Genomic DNA, 24,302 nt, shown 5'->3' with positions numbered 1-24,302 from the left:
TGTCGGCAGTTAAAAATATCCATCAGCGTTTTGGATATTCTCGATAACAACGGTCCAGTGCAGCTAGGCTGGGCCTCGTAATTAAATGGGTTCGCTCAGGTACACTGCTAATAACCCATGGCGCAGCAAAAAACATTGCTTCACTTTTCATTTTTCAATAGTAGGTACATACTATTCGATTTTAGCTTTGTGCATTCCAAAACCAGAGTACCATATCCATTTCATCAAAAAATTAATAAAAACATATTGCGCGATTTGTATCTGAATTCCTTTGATCGTCAGTATGAAGGTATGTTACTGTGAAAAACGTAGCGTTACGTTTGTATTTATCTGTCTGGCTACGGCACAGAAAATATTAATGATTTTAAACCGCAACGTTTAATAAAATATTAATCGTATCCGAATGGCTTCGAGTTAACAGCATTATTTATATTTTGATTTCGCTTTTGACAACCGCAATGTAAACTGTACAGATGATTGTCATTTTTCTCGTTTTTACTAGTTATTACCCTCGACGTTGCTTGTATTTATAATGTACACTAGAATAAAATGATAATTTCAGAGTTAAGATAAAGGGGGTCTTTTGAAATGTTAATTTGCCACTATGGTGACTGTTTTGACGGTGTCGACAATTTTACGATGGACATTTGTTGGTAATATTGGCATTTATTTTGTGATATGTTATAACAAACTTAATGGATAAACGTTTACATTTAAAGTGGGATACAAGGTGCCTTTGATTCATTTATAATAAAAATAACTTGAAACTGTGGTAGTGGAAAATCAACGTTTTTGAATCTTCAGATATCTGTTTCTCAGTAAATTTTTTAGGCAAATCTTCGTTTATGTCAATTTTTACAGAAAAATAAAAACAAAAGTACCTTTCCTAAAATACGATACAAAATTGAGTGTTATTCAATTCCAGGAATCAAAATGCTTGTTTAAAACATCAGATACAAAAAGTATTCGATTCGAAATGGTTTGATATCCCTCAGTGGTGACGCTGATGAAAATCTCTGATTCATACGCTTCAAAGAGGCAAGGGGAACAGGGGTACGTCGAGGCCGAACATTTAGTGTATTAACCCACACCAATAGCACTTCTACCTATGTACTATATCAATGAAGATGACGAAATACTACAACTATGTTTTGGAAACAATTGTACCCAATTGATATGGTGTGTTGAGTCTAATAAAAACAAAACTACGTTGTATTATCAAGAGCTACGCAAATTGTTTTCAATTATGCGTTTCATATAATTATGGTACCGACAAAATATGATTTTGATACCGGCAGTGATCTCATTACAAATGGCCATCATTAAATAAGTGAACGCCAGTCGCAGGACTAACTAAATCACCCCAGCGGAAATTCAATCATACCTACGACTGCAATCGATATAATTAAAAAGGGACCGAGAGCAGTGGTCACCGAAAAGCGCAGCCGGTCGCCACAGTCACCAAATTGTTACGCCAATTAACTAGTCTACTACTCCACTAGTTGATTATTGTCTTCTCTTCATTATGTGCCCTGACAATGTTTTCAATAACTTTACTGTATCATTTTCTAAATGCTGAAAGTTAACTAGCCTTGATTGAAACATATAACCGATCACACACGATATACAGTACATAATGACTATATTTATGTACCAATTAACGATGCTAGTTTCCGGTATTAAAATTATAGATTTTTATACATTATGTGTGTTTTTACAGATACTGATAGAGGCATTCGCATAACATATAAAAACTAAAAAAAGAAAGCCCAAATAAAATTAAAATAAACACTGTCACAGAAATTATAATTAGCTACACAAATAAACATATTTCTATTGATTTAAAAATGCTGGCAATTAATAATACAGAATGCAAAATAAACTGAACAAACTGCACAAAATAATATTTACGTTCGAAATTGAAATGTTATTGGCGCGAAACCACGTTACGAGAGTAACGGTGAGCGCGGGCGTACGTCGTGCCGCGCTCTTGTCCGAGTGAAGACTGTGCGGCCTGATGCTTCCACAGAGCCTGTAACTGATGCCCGCCACTGCGCTTTACAAGAATTTGTTAAAGAAAATCACGGTGAAAACTCCACCGAATGACGTTGACGAAAAATTTACTTGACATGATATGCGCGGCTTTTTTTTGCTAATTTAGAGTTAAAAATACGTCAGGTTGGATAGTTAATATAGACAAATACAGATATTTTTAAATATTGTAATGAATTGTTGAAGGAGTGGTTTCATGTTAAGAGGCAAGACGTTAATAAAGATACTCAACTGACACGTGTTCTTTAATAAGAATCAGGTTGGTGAACTCCAATCAATTGTATTCTATTGTCTACATTTATTAGAGAACAACATAATTATATTACAACCATACATTTTTGTTTGTGTACGCACGTCACGATACTTCCAGGCGCGAACTCTTATTAGATTATAAATACTTAATTGTTACGCCAAAACGCAAAGCTTTTGAAGTAGTTGTTATCCTTTATGCTCAAATAAATAACGACATAGGTAAATACTCGTGGTATTTTTTCAATAAATGTAATTGAAATATCGTCATCGAATAACAGCATAAACATAGTGAAGTACAGAACAAATAAAGTAGGGAGCTGGCGGGCTTTTGTATTGCACGTCCCCTTGCTCTGAATTGAAAACAAACTATAACTAGCTACCCGCGCCGCTTTTTAAGTGCGCGTCATTATTATAAATGCGTACGTAACAGCGATAATAATTTACCGCGCACTGTTTGCTGTCAATATTTGAGAGGCTGCTTTGATTTTCAATATGTCACATGCCCTGATAAATCATTCCTTTAATGGGATGGCAGGTCCTGTTTTGAAAGTTTAATGTGATATGAAAGAGTAAAATGTTTATAAAATAAGTATCGACTCAGGATAGGTTACGTTTTTGGGGTACCGCATTACTACTACACTTCGAAACTCAGGATATAGAGATGCTCCTGAGATGTTCAGCATAATAGACAAAGACTATATACGTGGAACACTCAAAAAGTTTTGGGAAATTACTACGGATTTTGACTAGTGTTTAGTTCATAGAATCACTTGTTCCAAACGATATGCCAGAGGTCGGTAAACCGGCAGAGCAGTCCCGTATTTGATTTGCTAATAGAAATGATAAGTGTTTGGTACTGTACACAAATATTGAGACAATGTATTTATTTTTCTAATGGTATTAAGACCAGATACCGTCTTATAGTTAAAAAAACTAGCGACATAAGTCTCTCCTGTGGTTGTCGATCGCTAAAACTCTTTGTTATTTGGCACATTTTGAAGCATTCTAATTATATTATCGATTTGCTCTATATTTCTGGGCCACGTTACTATATTTCGATTAATCACCTAACCCAGTGCTTCTCAACGCGGTAAAATCTGCCTAAATCAAACGTAGAGAGCTATCAAAATAAATCACGAAGCACTACCGTGCATAAGTCAAATTTTGAGGTACGTAGCGCGAAAAATTCTTCTTATACAAAGCTTCTTATACACGTGCAATTTTCTAAAAAAACTTCCTGAATAAATTAACCGTATATTTACAAACCCTAAATTACCTTCTTAATTAAATTGTTTATCCTTAATCTATAAACTAGCTTTGAAGTCAGCAAAAGGTTTTACCAGTTTTGAGCCAAATTTGAAATCGTGAAATTTTATCGCCCAGAATTGCTCTAAGCCAGTTCCAATTTTCAGTGAGACTCGGTATTTCTTTTTACTTATAATAAAATCAAACTTTTAAAAATCTATTATAACCTAACAATGTCCCATACAAAAGAAAACCGTTATTCGCAAAACTTTCTGAGCGTCCTGGTACAGTATGCGAAAATCAGAAAACCTTATAGTTTCTAACCTTTACAATAATGTTCATATTTTAAATAAGTCATAATGGTAAAAACTTTTCTCTCAAGTAGGTTACTAGGACTTTCAAGCTCATAACACTTTCACTATTAGAGTTACGAAACTTCAGACCTCACAACTTGGTCAAAACGTGTACGACAGTTTTGCGACTGTCGCTCATACATATGTACCTGGCATTTTTTCGGTAGGATCTACTACCGAAAAAGTATAGTTTTTAGTGTTTGTAGATTTACAGCGGAATATGAGGCTCATGAGTCAATCAATCAAATCATACAGTTCAATCAAGATGGAAAGTTAGTTAAGCCTTGAAAAGTAGTGTGTCGGTTAACCGATAGTTTCTAGCCCTCTAGAGAACTAAAATACTATATAACATTCAAAGCGTTCTGTGCTACGACATATCCCTTGTTTACAGATCAAATATTTTCCTAGTGCTTTTTTATGATATCAAATGCCTACATACGAAATTAGAACTTTGATTGCGAAATCTTAGATTTCGTGATAGAAAATACTACGTTGGTCATTCTTTATTCCACTTTTCTCTTAAAACCATTATGCGAATGAAAACTATAGCAAAGGAAAAAGCATACCTAATATTATTTGTTTAGTTTAAATTCAAATACAAGCACATTTTTTAAAATGCTTCGAGAACTGTACTCTAGAAATAGAACGAGTATAAAAAAATGGTTCATTTATATTATTAGGATGAAATCACAAAGCGCTGGTCTCAGGGAAAAACTTGAACTTTCAACTGGGAACAGCCAAAGAGAAATGAAAAACTAAACTTGAACACAACTGGTGCATTACTAGAGCTGTATTACAATTTACGCAATTACAGTAACCGGAGATTACGGTATCATTACGTCCAAGTATTGAATAAATCGTGTATCACACACAAGATGTAAAACATTAAGAGTCGATTTATATCCTGTATTATCCATTATCTTGTAAATAAAAACTACTATAAAAGTTATAAATTATGTAACAACGCATAAATAAGCATTCATCAAAGTTTTTTCGGAATATGCTTTTCCAAAGTCCAACCACCAGGCAATAGATATGGGTAACTGTAAAGCATAGGATATCGAAGACCGATGATGATAACAGTCAAAACTGATGGGATTTCCTACGTTGGATGGATTTACGACGACAGATAATTATGTATTTTAATATAATAAAATAAATAGTAAACGATAAAATGCACCCGAGTCTAAGTATTAAGTAATTGACATTAGATTGAAATCAATTGTCATGTTGAGCTAATAGTGACGATCTGCAACAGGTAAGATTAACTTGATCGTCTTAATTTAATCAGTTTTAAGTGTTGCACGTCTGCCTAGCCTATTAGCACCAGTAGACGTGGGGAGTTCAACGTTAAGCCGGCGTCAAGGGACTTGAAGATCAATTAGGGACGCGATGAGAAGAAATAAGCTGCTTATTGGAAAGGTATTGTTGAAATACATACTTGTTTTAATACTCTTACTACATTGGCATATACACACAATAAACGTGATGCTAAACTTATCGAATTATAAGTCACGAGTTTACAATGCAGATTATTTTAATACAACATTGTTCGCCATTGTTCAAAGGTTCCCAGTTATCCCATAGGAGCCCGCCGACGCCATGTCCACTTTTCCTGCTACGGTAAACAAGTTAGACAGGGGCTGATTCATTTTGTATTGCGAACCAATTATTTATAATGCTTACAAACGAGTATCGCTATAAAAGGAATACGCACTAGATGTACAGCGATCAACTCGGAATAAAAGTACAAAAAAGCAGTTGCAACCTAATTCAGACAAATATGTTGCTTTTGTAGCATCATCGATCGTATTTAGTTTGCGTATTAATATATTGGAATCTGATATCACTGCAGTCTGCACTGCACCGGCCATTACGTGATGCTCGGAAATAGGAGTAATCAGCTTTGGGACACAGGAACAGGATGCAAATTATGCTATCATATTGCCTAAAGTAATAGAGGCAACGGGTACGCCACAATATTGATTATACAGATGCCTTGCAACACTCCCGTAGTAACACAAATTAATCAAGTTACAAGATACAGTAAATGACTAGCGAAGTTCTGACACTGTCTCACAAAATACTCTCGATGAAGACCGCGCCTAGGGGAATCTGAGATGAGTCTCAACTACAATTTTAGTAAAGTCAAGACCCACGACGACCAGTTATTACAGTTGAGCGCATAAACGGATCACGTTTATAGCATCGCATCGAAACGGTTTACGCACACACGTGACAGATGCACTAGCAACTTAGTCATGGGTGCAATTTCGTGTTGCAAACCCGCTTGAATCAACGAAACGACAAGTTTTTCACGCGTTGAGTAAGAGGCTGCGCGCGCGACGGAAACACGTCGAGTTCTCTGACCTTTTATGGGATATGCTTACGTATATTTAAACTGAGAGGATATATCGAAACTGATAGTTTCTACGCATTGAGCCTGCGGTTGCTAAATGCAAAGGTGATTATTGTTTTAGTATTATGTACCATTTAGATGCGTTATGCAATTTTTGAAAAAAATATTGATATATACGTTCTCAAATGGTTTTGGTGTAAGGAGCTGGAATGTTGCTCTGTGCCTGCTATAATTAGCGACATTCAGAAGTTGACGTATGGATATAATTTTCAAACTAATAGGCCGTAAATAAAAAGAAACGCAATTATAAATCTATTAGCACGGATAATAAATAACAGGACATAAATGGATACTTATTTATTTAATAGTACATCATGAAGTTAAAGCACGTATGATTGGTGTGCAGAAGAAAAGTGTCACAATACATTGTATCAGCAGGCGTTGCGAGACTTATGATGGAAACGACCGCCTCGGTACTAATGAAGGTTGTGCACACTAATGATATCCGTTAGGCGTGCCGCGCAGCACACCCAAACCTATATTTTAAACTTGTGAAAGATTTTTATTAATTCTCTCAACTTACTCCCAGTTGTATAGGAAATCCCCGGCTAATAACTTTTCTATTTGAAGCACCACTACTACCAAGGTATAAGATTACATTTCTTAAAGTTCCGGTGAGTATCGATGCATCCATTGTGCGAGTTCTCCCTGTACTTAGCGGAGGTTCTATTCTATTTTTTACTTTTGTCAAGTGAGCGTAGTACGAGAATAGATCAAGTTTTAAAGCAGACTCTTAATTCCCGATCTCTCCTACAGCTTCGTCATACGTCGGTTCGTTTACCGGCGCGCCGATGAAAACTTCTTCTTTTTTGCTTGTTCCGTAATTGTGTTCTCCTGTCTTATGAAAACGTTTTCAGCAGAGGCCCAGTAAGCCTCGGGGCTCCTGTCAACGTTTTGGCGTGTATGCTATAAATTAAGCTACTTTAGTTGGGAAAAGCTTTGTGTATGAATGAGTTGGTTGCAGACAAAAACACTTATTGTGTACTTACTACTGTAATGTACTTACTTATTGTTCTCAAAACGTAAAAATAAGTATTCTCAGTTTTGTATGCGAATGCACGGTTCATTCAGTTGTATGTGCTCCGTGCGATGTATGACATCAACTGCCATGTTTTAATCAACGTTCAAATATACCAGGACCGGTCGCCTTGAATGGACATAAATCATATCTAGGATGTCTGTGCACTAGGTCAGGCACGATTTTAGTCGATCCACGAATGGAGAGGATATACGAAAACGAAGCAAATAAATCTAAAACATCCAAGAATTGGAAGATTTCTGTTACTCTCGTTTCAAATGTGATAGAAATGCGTCCGATACCCTCTTTATGAAATCGAAGGAAGTTAAGGATAGAGACTTTTTACTACAAAATTAATATCCGAGTCAGCCAGATTATTAATAACTTGTTTATCAGGTAGTTCATCGTGACTGTTTATCAAGTAGATCATGATGGATATAAATATACGGCTAATATTTAGTATCGTGCTATTGTTTAACGTGTTCCAGCAATCTCCAGACGAGTTTGGTGACTGATTAAAATACAAATAGTTTTTCATATTTAATATATTATTATAATAATTACTTGAAGATAACTTCAGTTTCCGATCAAGCTAGGATGCAAATTCATTGCAACAGTCGTAATACATATACTGGGAATGAATGCTTCAATTAGCTGCCTGATCTCTGCACAAGCCTGCTTGAGGTTACTTTAATATACTAACCGTTTTGTGGCCGGAAAGGACTACAAATTACAGGTTGTTGCCATACTTGTCTATCATTTTCAATATTCAACTGCGGGCCGATTTTAAATTGAAAGAGTGAGTAACCATAAAGTACGTATGCTCCATACTAATATCTACGTCTATTGGAACCACACAAAAGCACACATACGCTTTTACGTGCACGCTGGCGCATTCAACCTCTAAGGCTGAACATAAACAAAGGATTTCATTTCAGAATTTCCAAACCATCAAATCATGAAATTCTGAACCGTAGCAATATTCGTGACAAGTATATTATTCCTTGCTATTTGTATGGAAACATGAATAGATGAAGAGATATAAATGATTCATCAGAGTCGTTTTCCCATCAACGCAGATGATCTAGTATGTACAATAAACTATATCGTTAACGTAGTGCAGTATAATTACGCACTCGGCCACTCGTCAATTTCTCATCCGGTAAGACGCTTTGATAAATAATACATTGTTCGCGCCACATATCTGCATCGCGTGTCCGCCCGCCGTTGAATTTTCACTGAAAACACAGAGTAACGCTCCGGCAATGCATGTTCGTCTTAGAAATTGGGTCGCATACCGTCGTGAAACGTCCCGAAAGCGATACAGCCACGGCTATTGTGCACCAATTTTTAATATTGAAAACCAGCTACCAGGATGATAAACAAGTGACATCCTGCAACATTGTAGGCACGTTCTTCTGGCACCTACCAGTAAATAACACTTAATTAACAGAGCAGGAAAGTACTATATTGCGCTTTAAGTATTTAACATTTTGGCCTTACTTACGGATTGTACCCTTAACGCGTGCTGTAGAATCTTGCTTTTTACAATACTTTATGTGCACACAGTCAGTAGTTACCACATACCTATGTTTCCCTTATGATTCTCTCACGGACCTAACTTGAAGTTTCACTTTGTCACAGCACGATTCAAGAACATAATTTCACACTCGATGTAAAAGAAGTGGCCACCAATGATAAAACAGTATTAGAATACGAAAGAATATTGCCTGTCATCGAGTGTATGACCCGAAACCTAGTCCTCGAACCTAAATCCACCGCCGAATGGACAAAACTTCGCAACACCTAAGCAGCAGAAATGAACAACGATACTAACAGTAGTAATCTTTCATTGTTAATCTATATTGTAAATAGGCAGTTTGTTTACAACAGACTAGTTTGTGACCATCATTCGTGTTTACAAACATTTGAAATCTCACTAATGTTTACATGTCATTGGTCTCGCCCGCACAATAGAATAACATAGCTGAATTACAATATTCAATTGTAACATACGCCCGCGATGGGAATGTTTCAGTCAAAGTTTTACTTTCATTAAGCTGTATGCATACAAAACATTTCTTTATATTGAGGCCTATCGGCGTCTCTGAATAGGGCACACGTCACAATGAAACTATTATCTGTTGTGCGATCCAAGCTTGAGAACACGCGCAACTTCGCACAGAATAGTGAATAGAAGTTTGTCGTGGAAAATCATACGGTCCGTGTCGTCCACTGTCAAGCGCAACTTCAAGTAGGACAAGTGTACCCGTAGGCTTTTGCGAGGCTATCGCTGTTCCTATTGTTTACGACGCTTTGTTATGCCACGAACTTATAGCTTTTGAAAATAGTGTCAAACGGATCATGCTAAGCGCATTCTAGTAGGGGAATAAAGGTGTTACAGTATCAGTTTTCTATATGTACAATGTTTATAGTTCCTTGCACGGTCTCAAACTAACATTTTTGACATTTCGCATCTCTATAACCTACGATATTTTCCCGAGACGTTAGGTTCCTTAAAAATATACACAGACTTAACATTCCACAGCTGCTCACAAATACCTCGACGTCGAAACGCAAAGGGATACATCATACGCATTCTTACTAAATTCTTAGGTAATCAATAAAGAGAGCCGGTCCAAACAAAAGGCAAGTCTAAACTTGAGAGTAGTTCCGTAAGCCGTGCATATGCTTAACGGATTATATGAAACCACTCTTCTTTTCATTTCCTCTGCAAACGAGGTTAGCGCATATTACAAAATCTAGAGCGAGTTCAGAGAAATTACATCGCGAACAAAGGAAATTAGATCAAGTGGACTTTGTACGACTCCTAAAATGCACGCTCAACAGCTGTAAATCGAACAAGCGGATGAAAAAGCTATTATAATAATTAATCATCGTAGATTTCCTTTTCTTATTGATAAGTACAGAAGAGAAAATACACATAATTGGAGAGCCCATCCTTGAAAGGTATCAATCTATACTAATATTATAAAGCTGAAGAGTTTGTTTGTTTGATTGTTTGTTTGTTTGAACGCGCTAATCTCAGGAACTACCGGTCCGATTTGAAAAAGTTTTTCAGTGTTAGATAGCCCATTTATCGAGGAAGGCTATAGGCTATTATATATATCATCACGCTACGACCGTTAGGAGCAGAGTACCAGTGAAAAATGTTACAAAAACGGGGAAAATTATGATTTTCTTATGTGACGCAAGCGAAGTTGCGCGGGTCAGCTAGTGTAGTAATAAGGATTTATCAATGTGTTATAAGGATTGATGGAAATTGTTAATACTTCTCAAGTACGTACCTTCAAACAAAAGCGAATAAAGGCAATAATAATTATGATTGGCAAGGTAAAGTTGAAACAAATAGGTATATTTTATTCGAAAAGTGATTGCATCACTTAGAAATAAAATTTTCTGCTGACCAATATAATGGAATGCGATTTGAAATCATAAAAAATCAGTACGTTGCCTGTAAAATTACTGATGTTGCTGTTTCAGTAGCCGTAAGTAATTAATTATTTTGTTTTTTAGTCAAAAGAGAGCTGTTTCATATAGTCTTCGTGCATGCACTACAGTAATGGCTAATTTACTAATATAATTTAGATAGAAATATCAATTTTACGGTATCAAAAATCGCTATATAGTTTGAAGGGACGTTAATAAGTAGCGATATTTAGTAGACGTTGGACATAATATTTATGTAAGTATAGCTGTAGGTTTTTAGTTTGAGGAATAAAGTTGCATCTTCTGCGACACAAAAGTATGTCACGGGCAAACTCATTTCATTGTTAACAAGACACTTCGCTCGTGTTCATAACTTGTAGTTTACCTACGAGTATATTTGTAAACAATACTTATCGAAGCATCAAAATTTAATCTTACTTTGGAAGATTATGTACAAAGAACGGACACAAAGCATAAGCATAGCCGAAATCACTAATCACGGATTTTAGAAATATTCATTCAAACTGACATTCTACTGGGTTAGAGAGAGGGGTATATTTCCGCTGTCCATCCCCACTGGTCCACCCGCAGTACACAGTGTCAACGACCACCCTAAGCAAAGCACCTCGATTGCTATTTATCTGAATTCAATGAATATCGGCAAAAGCTGGATAAAATATTCACTGTTAACTGAATCTTATGGTCATATTCGAATGTAGAAAAACATATCAACGGCCACGCAAATCTCTACAATGACGTGATTAAGCAATAACGCTGAGGTTACATATACCTATATCTTTTTATTTTCTGAGACCTTTTTACGTACTAGTATTATGTCCGTCTTCGTTGCTAAATCTTTCCTGGTATATAGAATTTACCTTGCCAAATTCGTTTTAACCTTTATTGACGTGACAAAATCCCCAATACGTTTTTAGTTTTATAACATTAATAAAAGTGTTACCTTATGCTAGTCCAAACAGACAAGCATGAATATTCATCAGTTTGTTGTTTCCCGACAATTTTTAATTTCCCTCAAGCTTTTTTACAGCAAGAAATCGCGAAAAAGTGACTCGGTTCAACTATTAGTGGTAATAGATCATCTAATTGCGTCAAAATCAATAATAACGCGCACGCACACCCTAACAATGGTTAGTTGTATCAGTGTAGTTACACAGAAAGGTAATGCCCATTTTAAAAAACTATGTCGGTAGACTAAAGATGATTCCACCTTAGTAACGCAACGGTAGAGTGTACACTTACACACCTTGGATTTAAATTGATGACTCACTGAAGGCTAAATAATTAACTTTTCTCATATCTCATCTCTCACTCATGTCATTTTTTCAAGTCATCCAAACATTTATAATCACTCCACTTTTCTTTAAGCTTATTTGAACAGTAGTAAAAAACATCAATTCGACATTTCAGCTTTCATATAGTTATTCTTACCTTAGGTCCTGCAGTAAAGCTTCCCCTTGTGCGATGGTGGCGCCACAGGCTTCGAGGCTCGCGGCGCGGTGTTGAGCGCATTGTTCTAGCGCACGCCTCGCAGCTTCAGGCGTATCGTCGGCTGCGCATACACCGCCACCACTGCGCAGGGTCTCGAGCCATTGCAGTAGCTACAAAAGTAATACAATATTACATTTTAGAAGTTAAAAACCTAATTAATTTCTTCATTTTACGTCAGCCCAATTTTTGCCACATTTCTTTACGTACTCCTGTTGACAACAGAGCATGGGACATTTTCGACAGATCAAGACGTAATTTCATGTATACTTCTTTAAGGGAATAAACTACGGTATCGGTATGACGGGTTTACATCATTCCACAAGGCTCCCATCACTGCGTATGAACTAACATTTTGCAAATTACCATCTTAATCAAAATTCTGATCACTGAACAAAAAGAATAATAATAGTAGTAACTAGTATTACCTCTTTCTCGTGAGTATACAGTAACACGGCGAGGTCAAGCCGCCGCCGTCGTCGGTCGACTCGTGCCGCGAACGCCGCTACGTGCACTTCGAGGTCCCGTGCGACGCCCAACACTTCCTCTGGGTCACACTCTCCGGACCGCGCCAGCTCTTCCGCGCCAGCCAGTAACTTCTCTGCATTTGTGTATGTGTTCTGTAACAAAGTTACGTAATTAACGAAGTTCAAAAACAATATTGTTACTTGTTGAACAAATAAAAGTAATAAGTTGAAATTTCCCATTTTTTAGTATTTCTGGGGAAAATCTCTAGTCTGCATCCGGATCCGGACTCGATCCGAACCTGGCTGAATCAATATTAACTCCTTTCGATTTAACAGAAAAATGCGATTGAACGTAGGTGGTAAATAAGATAATTTACCATTGAAAACATATAATTGCGTAACTTAATAACATTAATTTGTATAGACATATTTTATAATCAGTACTTACTTGTGCAACGTTTTCGAAATGTTCGTGAGATTTTTGATAAACTCTAGCTTTATGGAGATTCCTTCCTATTCCAGTATTCTTCTGTAGAAACACTTCACCATGATTTGCCAACCAGTCTAGTACCTGAGATGAAAAATAATGAGTGTTGGATTAAACACGAAAGACTTCAGCTGTAGTATCAGTTAGTTTACTAATTTCAAAATTTACTCGGTATGGACAGATATAATCCTGCTTTTTTATGACTTAATATGTATAAGGTCATGACGGGATACTGGATAGTACAGTCATTATAAGATGGTATCGCTCTGAAATAAATTGTATTAAGTCTCTTTGTATGACTAGGCTCTAAAACTGCATCGATGTGGCAGAGTCTATAGCTAATGAAGGCACGAACAAACATTACTTCCCGCTTAATCGGGACAACTATCCTGCAAACTTTCCAAGAATAAACCGCCACCGCAGACTCAAAGCATATTTTGAAATAATAGTAGAAAGTTGTGGTGTCGCTACTGACCTGCCTACAATCTTCTTTATACAAAAGCAAAGCGAGCCTCTGGTGCAGCTTGAGGCGCGCCTGATGGTAGCGCGCCTCCAAGGCGCGGTGGTGGCCCAGGATCTGATGAATGACGGCGAGCACGTGGTTCGCGCCCGAGCTGTAGTCCGCGGCAGGGTCACCGCCGCTGCTGCCCGCGCTGCTCACTGTACCGTCGTTCTGTTGAGCATACAAACGATTATTATGCTGGCGTTAAATCAAATAAAAGTGATTAAAAGCTAATTGATGTGATGACATAAATAGCAACTCCTTTTCACTCAAGCAGACGATTAGATTATTTCTAAAGGCGTCTTAACGGACACATATTACTTTGGCAATGTTTTTTAAGAGTTTGCCGTGGACAACAAAGGAATGTTTGATCTGATAGCGTCGAGTCTACGAGCTACCTCTATTGCACAAGTTCACAGAAATTTAAAAAATAAAATAATATCATACCATATCAGCGGGATCAGTTTGATGGCACACTTGAACTAGATGGTCAAGTTGATATAGGAGTTTCTTGCTTGTGGAATGGACCTGGAAAATAGATGCAATAGTTAATTAAAATCATTTATATAGCGAATCCTGTCCGCCTCGAACGGACAAGTGGTTTCAGCATCTGTGTACACTGCTGCAGCATAAAATCGGATAATGATAGCAATAGCAGATGACACAGTACAGAACCTAATTTAGTGACCTTTTTAAGGGCAGTTACACTTTTGAGATGCTACATAATACACCACACAAGGGTTGTACTAAACCTAGTGCAGTTTAAACTACTCACCTCAGTGTAAGCCTGGCACATATGCTCGTATAGCTGGCGATGTCTCTGCGCGTGTTGCTCGAGAGCACGTGGGTCGTTGCACGGTGCACCACCTTGCCCGGTGGCCAGCTGCAGTGCGACCGCGCACTGAGCGCCCCACCCACCGACCGCGGACACGTACGCCTCCGCCTTGTGGTGGAACACGACTGACAGTGACAGTACTGCCGAACGCTCCTCCAGACCTGAATCATAGAACAGTATACTTTACTTATCCAAAGAAGAAGTCTTGTCTTGATTTAGATTTTAACGTCCTATTCCTTACATCGTGTGGCTAGTGGTATATGTTCTAAATAGCTTTTGGCCGCGACTTTGTCCGCGTGGTTTCTGGCTTAGGACAGGATTTAGGCTGTGCGTTGATAGATCACTATGTCAGTCAGTCACCTTTGAGTTATATTTGTTTAGATAAAAATAAGTGGTCGGTAAAAGAAACGATTTCACAGTGAAACATAACTTCAGAGTAACTGTCTAATTAGTAGAATGTTATTCTGCCAGTTTTTTATATCTAGTTTAGTTATGAACATATGAGACCTGCTGATCGTACTTCAAAGAAAGATGTGTCGTCACCAGTAAGACATAACTCATTTCATAAAATCAGAAGTAATCAAATGGCTTAGTAACTCGGTCACAAGTGGTTAATAGGCGATCTCAAAAAGTAAGGCCGTGTTCACGCCGGATGGTCATCGTTTTGTGGCAATCCGCAACATGACAGGTTAATAAATCTTAATAACGCAGGTATTATACACAAAAGTCCCTAGTAAATTGCCGATCACTAGTGCTAGTATCCCTAACTTCCTTTGCTATAATCACATTATTTATTTTGTAGTTTTTATCCATGCGGACACGTCAACCCATAATCACATTATTATACGTGCATACATCTTGTCATACGCGCCTAACAGGCATAGAAAAAGATTATGAGCCTGACCTTTTTAAGGAATATTACCGATACCTCATGCGTATCTTTGCATAGCACCTTAGCAATACAAGGAATAATCAGCTAATTTCCTTAAAATCGGACCACATGAAAGTCAATTGATGGTCGTAATTGAGCAAGTTATGAATAAGACAATTACCAGCAGAGAGTTGTTTATAAGCGCGCTCGAGGCGATGCGCAAGCGACGAGATCTCTGCTTCGGCGTAGTGTCGTTTGTCGGCGAGCCGACGAGCAGCCGTAGTCACTCTTGCGACACTCGGCCGACCGCCACCCGTGCACGCCGCCGCGAATCTGAAGATAGAAGTAATACAAGAATAAGTAAAACACACACTGACACTTTGTTATTAGTTAACTGACTACAGAAATTACACTAATCAACTAGTTGCATTGTTTTTCAGTAAGTAGCATTACGAGAAAAGTAGGTAAGTTTTACAATAGAGTTTAATGGCTTGGTAAAAGAGTTGAGACGCATTCGAATTGCACTACCTTATATGTGGTAACTGAACTTGCAAATTGAAACCCAACCTTCATTGAACATTGCGTCAAAACGTGTGTGTTTTAGTCAATGTTACCGTAAAAGTACAAAAAGCATCAACACAAAATTTTAATTAGGATATCCGATACCTAATTAGTGTAGAAGGTTGCCTAAATAAATACTTATCTATAGAACTACAATCAAAAGGTTTTTACCTGGCATGATCTTCCTGCAAGCGTTTGGCAGCAGCGCACGACCGCCCAATCTCCACGTAAGTCGCTAGGAATGCGGTGCGATGATTCACTATCCACTCCAGCATCTGTACGTACAATATTTATATTGAGGACTTTAAAGGACATCACACACTACGCACCAGGTGCTATGATTATTCATTGAGTGATCTACATTGGTATTTGATTCATAAGTCTCATATTTAATAACAATGCTATCTTCGGACTGATTCAATTTTAAGATTGACTAATGTATTTCACTTCAATAAAATAGTTTTTGTAGAATACTTCGTTCGTTCGTTGCAAAACCTGGTATTTCTCAGCGTAAAAGTATCTAGGTTATACATCATCAAACATTTCATCAAAATCAATACATTTTATGTGTAAGAGTATAACATTCATTTACTTATACATATTCGCAAACATTTAGCATTTACTTTAGCAACATATTTTCTTCAAGACAGGCCTTATTATACAAGTTGCTGTACAACAGACTTATGACATGACAATAGTTAGACAATTAGTGTGCATCACATGTAATGCACTGGGCAGTGAATGGCTTAATTAATTAAAAATGCAACTACGCTGCTTTGTGTTTCGATACATGTAATGTGAATATGTAAACTAAGAAATATAATATGTAAGCATTATAATGTAGACATTGAGTCTGTTAATGTAACCTATCAGAAAATACATATTGACAGGCCAACATTTGTTTCTTTAGTTAAAAGTACTATCTAAACTAAATAATAAGGCAAGTAAAATTTAAGTAAGTCCCCAACCCACACTTGGCCAGAGTAACGGACTCAACTCCTACCGCGTTTGGGACTCCTAGGTTTAAAAAAATAAATCGTAATCTCTGGAAAGGTGATCTGAGTGCCCCCTGCAGATGTCCGGAGAGACTAATCTTGGCAAATGTAAAAAAAAATTCCGTGATACAGACCTTTTCGCAATCCTGTTCGAAGAGTCGAAGTTGAAAGCACTGGTCGAGCTGCATCTTCTTGTGTTGCCACAGTTTGTGCGCGTGCGCGTGAGCTGAGCGCACAGCCGAAAGTTGTGCGCGGACAGCGCCGGGCGAGCCGCAGTGGAAGGCGGCCTCGCCACCGCTGCCGCTGGCCTCCGAGCACGCCGCATCCGCTGCTTCCAAACGTTGAAGAACACGCTCGCCTGATACAACATTACATTATTTAATACATTATTTTCATTAAGACCTTAAGATATGAACAGATTTTATCAGTAATGTTTTTTTAATAGTAGTAGTACTCGCTAGCAGCAAGTTTTTACAATGAGTTCTGTTATAATTTGTAGCAAAAAAGTTCCATATTCAAGCCAATCGATATTAGAATAAGGCATTAGATGTAGGCTGTAGTTTAGCTGTGCAGTGTGTAATGCCCGTTAACGTCTGTGAATGTTTTTTTTTAATATTCCTTGAGTTTTCTCAATACACGATCACCATCACGACTTCGACTGGTCGCCAGCCCTTAAAAGAACAGTCTATTACTATCCTAAATACAGGATGGAAGTGCAATCGCGGTCAATAGACTCACAAAAGACACGTTAACTGACAAAAGCAGAACGCATCACGGCTGTTGATGAAATAAACGCTGCAAATATGTAGTTATACAAATAAATCAATCAAAAATAGACATTGGCTGAAAACATACTGCACAGGTGTCTGTCCGTAAAATAATGCGAATTTGATGCTATCTTCACTGACAGAAATTAATACACATATTAGCGTGCAATGATATTAAACTTTGGCACTCGAAACTTTCTACATATAATTGAGCGAACCACAATGCATATAGGTGTTTTTACTGTTTTACATTTTTCATTACACGCAATAACCTTAATGTTAAGCATAAACTGTAATATCGTTTATTTATATTTTGTTTGCATGTTTAATATATCACTTATTCCGTATTGCACTAAACTAATAACTTATTTTTTCGATGTAAACTACAACTGTTCGAACGTCTGACCTTTCACGCAATTATATCATAGTTATAACATCAAAACAAAAACAAACGCGCATACCAGACTGTTGTTGAGACCACAAACAGTCGAAACACATCACTGACACTAAGGTTGATAACACTTCAGCCTTCAGCGTTCTGCAATGCGAGCAGGCGGGTGTGCCAACAAACGCACTGAAACCTGAGGTTATACAACAACGGTTTGACCGCCTCGACTACCTGCTGACCGTTCAACCATGACACTAAACGTAATACGATTCCAAAATAAATAAATATCCAATTCCGCAATTTAACGTTTTCTAATGCACTCCATCACCGCTGAAGGTATTATGTGCATTCATTAATCGTAAATGGTTTGCTGTAATTATGTGAACCACTGCAAACAGGTGCAATCCGTGTTGAACTATATCGTAGCGAATATTAAAGAATCCTGTAATATTATCATATGTCTACTAAATATTATGTATGAGATGATAACCGTAGTTATGATTGATTATAAAACTACTTGAAATGCAACATGAAGTTCAAATTACTTTACATCCATTAAAATAATTATTTAACCGTATGTAAATTCAATACCTTGTGCTTCGAGCTCGTCGACGGGGACCTTAGCGAGTCGCTTGCTGATGTCGGCGTGCGCGTCGATAGCTCTCCTCGCACCCGTGACGTCATCTGCGAAGTCCGCTCTCGCCACATCTTCCTGAAGGTCGTCGAGCCTATCTAGAAGCTCTCCGGCTTGCCACATTAGCTCCTCTAAAGCCTACAAAAATGCATGTCGTATACACGTAATGTTCGTCCATGAAATACATAAACAAAACAGTATTGTACCCTAACAATTAGATGTCGCGTTCCACATACAAGAATGTCACAAATTATAATTTCTTTGAAACTTCTTCACTCGATGAATAAGGGTATCCAACTAACAATAGTCGGACACCGCAATATTTACGTCCCGCTTACTCAGTCTCGAGGAGTGGTGGCGATTCGAATGGATAGTAACATTTTACCAACCAGACTACATTACTTTTCTACGAATACGTGTGGCTGTCTCATTACAACAGTTACTTTTAAACGAGGCATTCCATTGGCATATGATGTTCTTAATAGTTTACATAAATTAAATTCAGATAATACAATAGTAATTCTTCAGTGGATACCTTCCCACATTGGCTTACTAGGAAATGAGGCAGTAGACAAACTTGCAGGGGAGGCTTTGTCTGAGGGTGTGGTTTTCAACTGTGTGCCATACTACACAAGCCTGTTGCGTCATCTGAAATTATACTGTACCAAATTGTGGTCCGAGTACTTTGACGAAAGATCACGTTATAAGGGCATATGGTACAAAACTATACAGCCATCGCTGCCTCACGACCTTTGGTTCCATGGGAGCGGTTTGGGAAGGTATCACATTGTAACCAGCTTTCGACTACGAGCCGGGCACATTCCACTAAATAAATTCGGATACATGATGGGCAGAGAAAGATCCACTAATTGTAGTGAATGTGACAGAGTTGAGGACGTACACCATATATTGGTGGAATGTGTGCGGAACGAGGTCTTCAGAAGACATGTTGTGGCTTCTGAAAACATAGAACACCTTAACGTTGGCTGGTGTAATAGTATTTTAGCTTTTCCCCTCTCCAAGGGGGCCAAATTACTTTGTAAATTGACCCAAATTGGGGTCAAAAATAGGGCAATTTAATTGTTATTTTTTTGTTGTTAATGTTTTTGTTACTTTTGTTGGAACTATGGGGGTTACATGTTCAAATTTGAACCATCTCCCTTTAAATAAAGATTTAAAAAAAAAAACAGTTACTTTAAGCAGGTATCGTACACATTTAGGTTTCTGCTAAATGTATGCACAGAAGTCATGTTTTTAGTGTAACACTACTTGTACGCCGTACAGACTTCAAGGAAACAATTATAATTTGTCTGCTTACACACACGCATGAAACCCGTTTCACTAGCACTAATCGTGACGTCATTTCGTTAGGTACGTGAACCCGGAGCATTATTCACTATTTTACAACACATGATACTTCCTGAAATTGTGGAAATGTAAACTTTAGTAAATAAACAAATTAGCTTACCAATCTAAGGTCTATCCATTGCGCGTGATCATACTGTAAAGTACCATCTAAATCAGGTGTTAGTTGCGAACTATCTATCACTTTAGGTAGTGCTTCTAAGCTAATCATGGTCGTCTGAAAGAGAATTTATATGATTAACGGTAAAATTTAGGACAAACAAATAGTACGAAAATTACAAGAGGTTTACAGTATACAAGGGACTATAAGAAATAAGTCAGGGAACTTACCTCAAACTTGTACTTATGTGCTCCTATGGTTGTGCGTTGCTTTTGCCAAAAATTGTCAGGTTTAACTACTAGTGCCTGATGGACGGATGCAGGGAAGTGTTCTTGCAGAACTTTTAATATTGGTTTGATCGCTGCCCATGCTGAACCTCTCATATCAATCAATATCGTGAACCCGTGTGACCTCACCCCATCACTAAAACAAGACAACATCATAAGTGCGAACTATTTCACTGGAAATAGCGACGTCGTCGTTTCGCAGAGCGGATATTACATATCTTCCTGGTGGAATTGTCGATATCTGCGAGCGCATTTCAAAGTGTGGAAATGTGGACTTTTTTATTGCCCGACGAAGCCAACACGAGGATAAGAGGCAGATTAAAAACGCATACCAAATGGAATCTGTGTTGTGTTATGACTTATGAAATTGCAGATTCCTGCTACTATAAAAAGGAACAATGCTGGATGTAATTAATTCAAACTTGAATGATAACTGAGCTTTGTGCCATTGTTAAATGTTGTCATGTCGATATGTGCTGTTCTATAAGCCATTCTTTACCGTGTATCGCGACTTATTCCAAAGTCTCAACATGGCTGTTTTATAAGCACAACTCAACATTATGCTTCAAAATTCTGTGACGGAAATATAAATATGACCAACCTAAGAACCTTATTAGATAAACTCAATTTATATAATTTACCGTCGTAACTTAAAACGACGGAGGGTCTCGTAGTAGCCTAAATTGAAAGTCCGTAGAGTTATACGGAATTTTAATAATGTTTAATGACCCAACTATATCCACTTTAATGACAGTTTTGAATTATCAGAACATTCTGCACTCGGATATATTATAGATTCTGCACCTAATACTTTTGACTGAGTTTACACACTAATAGACTTCTCCTCAAAATAGCACAACATTCTATTAATGATCAAAAATAAAAACGGGATCGATATTTTATACGTAGGACTAATTATTCCAACTGATTACTTTTACACAGTTAAGTGACTAACTTTATCAAACATACTACAAAGCATCGTACGTAATTTTTAGGCGCGCTTTGATTATAACAAGTTTCATCCTCCATACCCAATGGATGAAGAGAATTATTCTCTTATATTATATTATACACGTAATACAAACGTGTGAAGAACTTCGGCAGAAATAAAAATAGTTTTTATTATGTAGATCTGGAGTTTTCTAAGCACCAAGTACACTTCAATCAATATCAGAAATCAGGGAATGCAATACGGCACAGAAGCGGTATCAGAGACGTGCCAAAGAGGAGAAGGTTTATAAAAATAGAGTAACAAAGAATCAATAAATATTTACCAAGGTATACTGATTAAATAGTGCAGCAAACGCCTATAGTCATCTGGCGCGACTCGGTCTCGCCTGGAATTCGCTGGGAACCATATGATGGGCCCCCCACGGCGGTCGCGGCCGCCAGTCAGGGCTGCCACCCGCTCTTGGAGTAGCGGGAGCACATCCAGAGCACGCGCTCCGGCCTCCATCGCTGCCCCTACTCAGTGACCACTCTGGAGAAGCCTGTATATACATGAACATAATCAACATCTGTGATAATAGGGAATATTTATAGATTTACTAACATAAAATATGTTCCATCAAATAATTGTTACAGCATATTGCACTAAAATGTTTCTTTAATTTGGGAATGAGGAAAAAGGATTAATAATTGTGTGTAGCACATGTTGGTTCATGAGTACATAGTGTCATAACAGTGTAACATCACTATAACTCTTGTTAATATACATGTAATATGAAACCAATTGTCAACCACTTTTGTTATTTATATCTTGTAAGACAATGATTAGCTGAATTATCTCAGTTCAATGTTCTTATGTGAACATGAAACAATTAACAACTAGAGATTACTACAAGGAAAAGAGTCAAATTCCTAGAATCGAGGAAACTTTAATAAACCTATTTCAATGACTACTCCAAATTATAGTGTGAATACTTACATTTAATTGGAAATTGTAACCATTTTATATATTAAACACATTGTAAGATAGCTTAATGACCTAACATTATTATATCTAAGTACCAACACACTTGAACAATGTGATAAACATGTGTGAATGTTTATTTAATCCAATTCCTTCAATGTATTGTATGTTGGATTACCGTGATCAGTTATTACAAAATAACATTTGGATATAGCACCTTCATTTATCTTTACTACTACTGTTTTATGGACCCATATTTTAATGGTACCTTGGTAATTTATTCTTCATTAATAAATTACTGTTAAATATGTACAATTGATTAAAATATACAAAGATTACCAGTGCATAATTATTCAATAACAAAAATTATGTTAGCATCACAAAACAATAATATTAAATGGATTTATTTAAATATTTAAACTGTTGCATCATAATTACATAAATAAACAAAAAATACAATAGGATATGCTACATTGTTAACCTTATTTATCAGGAAAGAGCTAAGGATTCCTAATAATTAATGTTTGTAAAAGTTTAATTGGCTACATTGCCCAGCATGGTTATCAAATTAATTAGTAATTTTAAATAGCTGACCTACAACGACTCATGGCCACATTATGTGATAACAAACATAAATACTTTATACTACTACTTGGTATTAGATGCCTTGAAGATACACACAACAAGTTAATACAATCACATTTGAATTGAGAGTTTGTTTTATAGATTTAAAATAAAAACAAAAGAGGAGACAATACTGGCCAGTAGTAGCTTAATATTTTGAATCAAATAGCTATTTATGACTTTATAACTATTGAATCAAAACACACATAATATAGCAAAAAAAAACTATAATCATAACAAATTAAGGACTATTATGATAGAAGCAGATTACTGTAAAGGTTATGCACTGAATAGCAAGATAACTGGTCCACAATAGGATTCCTCACTAATAAGACCAATATTACAATAGGATTTAGATAAAACAAAAGAGTTATCTGATGGTAGAGTTGTAAAAAATAAAGAAAATAGTACACAACATGTCATGTTAGAGTTTATCCATTGATAACATAATCACAAAGTAACAGCAACTATTCAGTAACATCAGAGAAATAACATGATAATATCAATACTGAGAAGTGTTATTCAATAATATGATACACTCATTACAGTAAACTGACTGTGTAACTATTCTAGTAGATAATCATTCCTCCATCAATTAATGTTTACAAGCAATGCTTCATGTAACAATGATTTACGACCCTTATATGTCTCATATTACATAAATAAGACCTCCAGAAACAATAATATCGTAATTAATACCGTACCAAAATTCACACCACATGGATATTTAAGAGTAAAAGTAAGATGCAAACACATTAACACAAAAAAACGACTTTTCTTTGTAAAGCTTACATACGATCAACGCCAAGGAGGGTCGCGGTGCTTGTATTGTTTAAAATTATGAAAGAGCATTTTCGTTTTACTTCTTGTGACAAAATAACCAGGACAATAACTAGCTAATTATACAGTTCCTAACATCTGGAAACATTTAGATGATAATTTTAATAAACTGTGATGACAAATTGTTGCAGATAACTATATAGCTACCTATGTCACAACAAATAACCTCAGCCATCAATTTGAACTTACCGTGGTGACTCAAAGATGCCAATTAGTCAGGTATAAAAGGTTCGGCACGCATTATTGTCACTGTTGTTATTTGCACTAAAACATTCGTAAAAAATATATTCATTACTGTCCTTAAACTTAATAAAAACACACAAGCTGCACAAAAATGACAAACTGAGGAACTCCAACCACCACAATGGCGCG

At 36.9% G+C, this 24,302-nt stretch overlaps 1 protein-coding gene across 6 annotated transcripts in view; it reads right to left on the bottom strand.

Moving 5' to 3' along the window:
- The window catches only part of trio (trio Rho guanine nucleotide exchange factor), a 130,525-nt gene extending 106,223 nt beyond the window's left edge, over positions 1–24,302 (bottom strand). For 4 of the 6 annotated variants that reach the window (XR_012960324.1, XM_076134364.1, XM_076134365.1 and 1 more), the window contains exons 1-14: positions 24,120–24,302; positions 21,829–22,044; positions 20,498–20,690; positions 20,271–20,384; positions 18,760–18,940; positions 17,148–17,371; positions 16,190–16,293; positions 15,639–15,790; positions 14,527–14,747; positions 14,199–14,279; positions 13,725–13,922; positions 13,211–13,333; positions 12,724–12,915; positions 12,239–12,408 (exon numbers count right to left, since the gene is read on the bottom strand). Coding sequence is in view for 5 of the 6 variants with exons in the window: in XM_076134364.1 (XP_075990479.1) it covers positions 12,239–12,408; positions 12,724–12,915; positions 13,211–13,333; positions 13,725–13,922; positions 14,199–14,279; positions 14,527–14,747; positions 15,639–15,790; positions 16,190–16,293; positions 17,148–17,371; positions 18,760–18,940; positions 20,271–20,384; positions 20,498–20,690; positions 21,829–22,010 (2,135 nt within the window). In the remaining variant the exon portion in view is untranslated. Of the gene's footprint in view, positions 1–12,238; positions 12,409–12,723; positions 12,916–13,210; positions 13,334–13,724; positions 13,923–14,198; positions 14,280–14,526; positions 14,748–15,638; positions 15,791–16,189; positions 16,294–17,147; positions 17,372–18,241; positions 18,340–18,759; positions 18,941–19,014; positions 19,141–20,270; positions 20,385–20,497; positions 20,691–21,828; positions 22,045–24,119 lie in introns of those variants that run through there. The other 2 variants (XM_076134366.1, XM_076134367.1) reach the window with 2 other exon arrangements.

The sequence above is a fragment of the Anticarsia gemmatalis genome, chromosome Z (genome assembly GCF_050436995.1).
Source record: "Anticarsia gemmatalis isolate Benzon Research Colony breed Stoneville strain chromosome Z, ilAntGemm2 primary, whole genome shotgun sequence".
Taxonomy (NCBI): Eukaryota; Metazoa; Arthropoda; class Insecta; order Lepidoptera; family Erebidae; genus Anticarsia; species Anticarsia gemmatalis.
The sequence above is the reverse complement of the archived record's forward strand: the minus strand, read 5'-3'. Positions and strand labels throughout refer to the sequence as shown.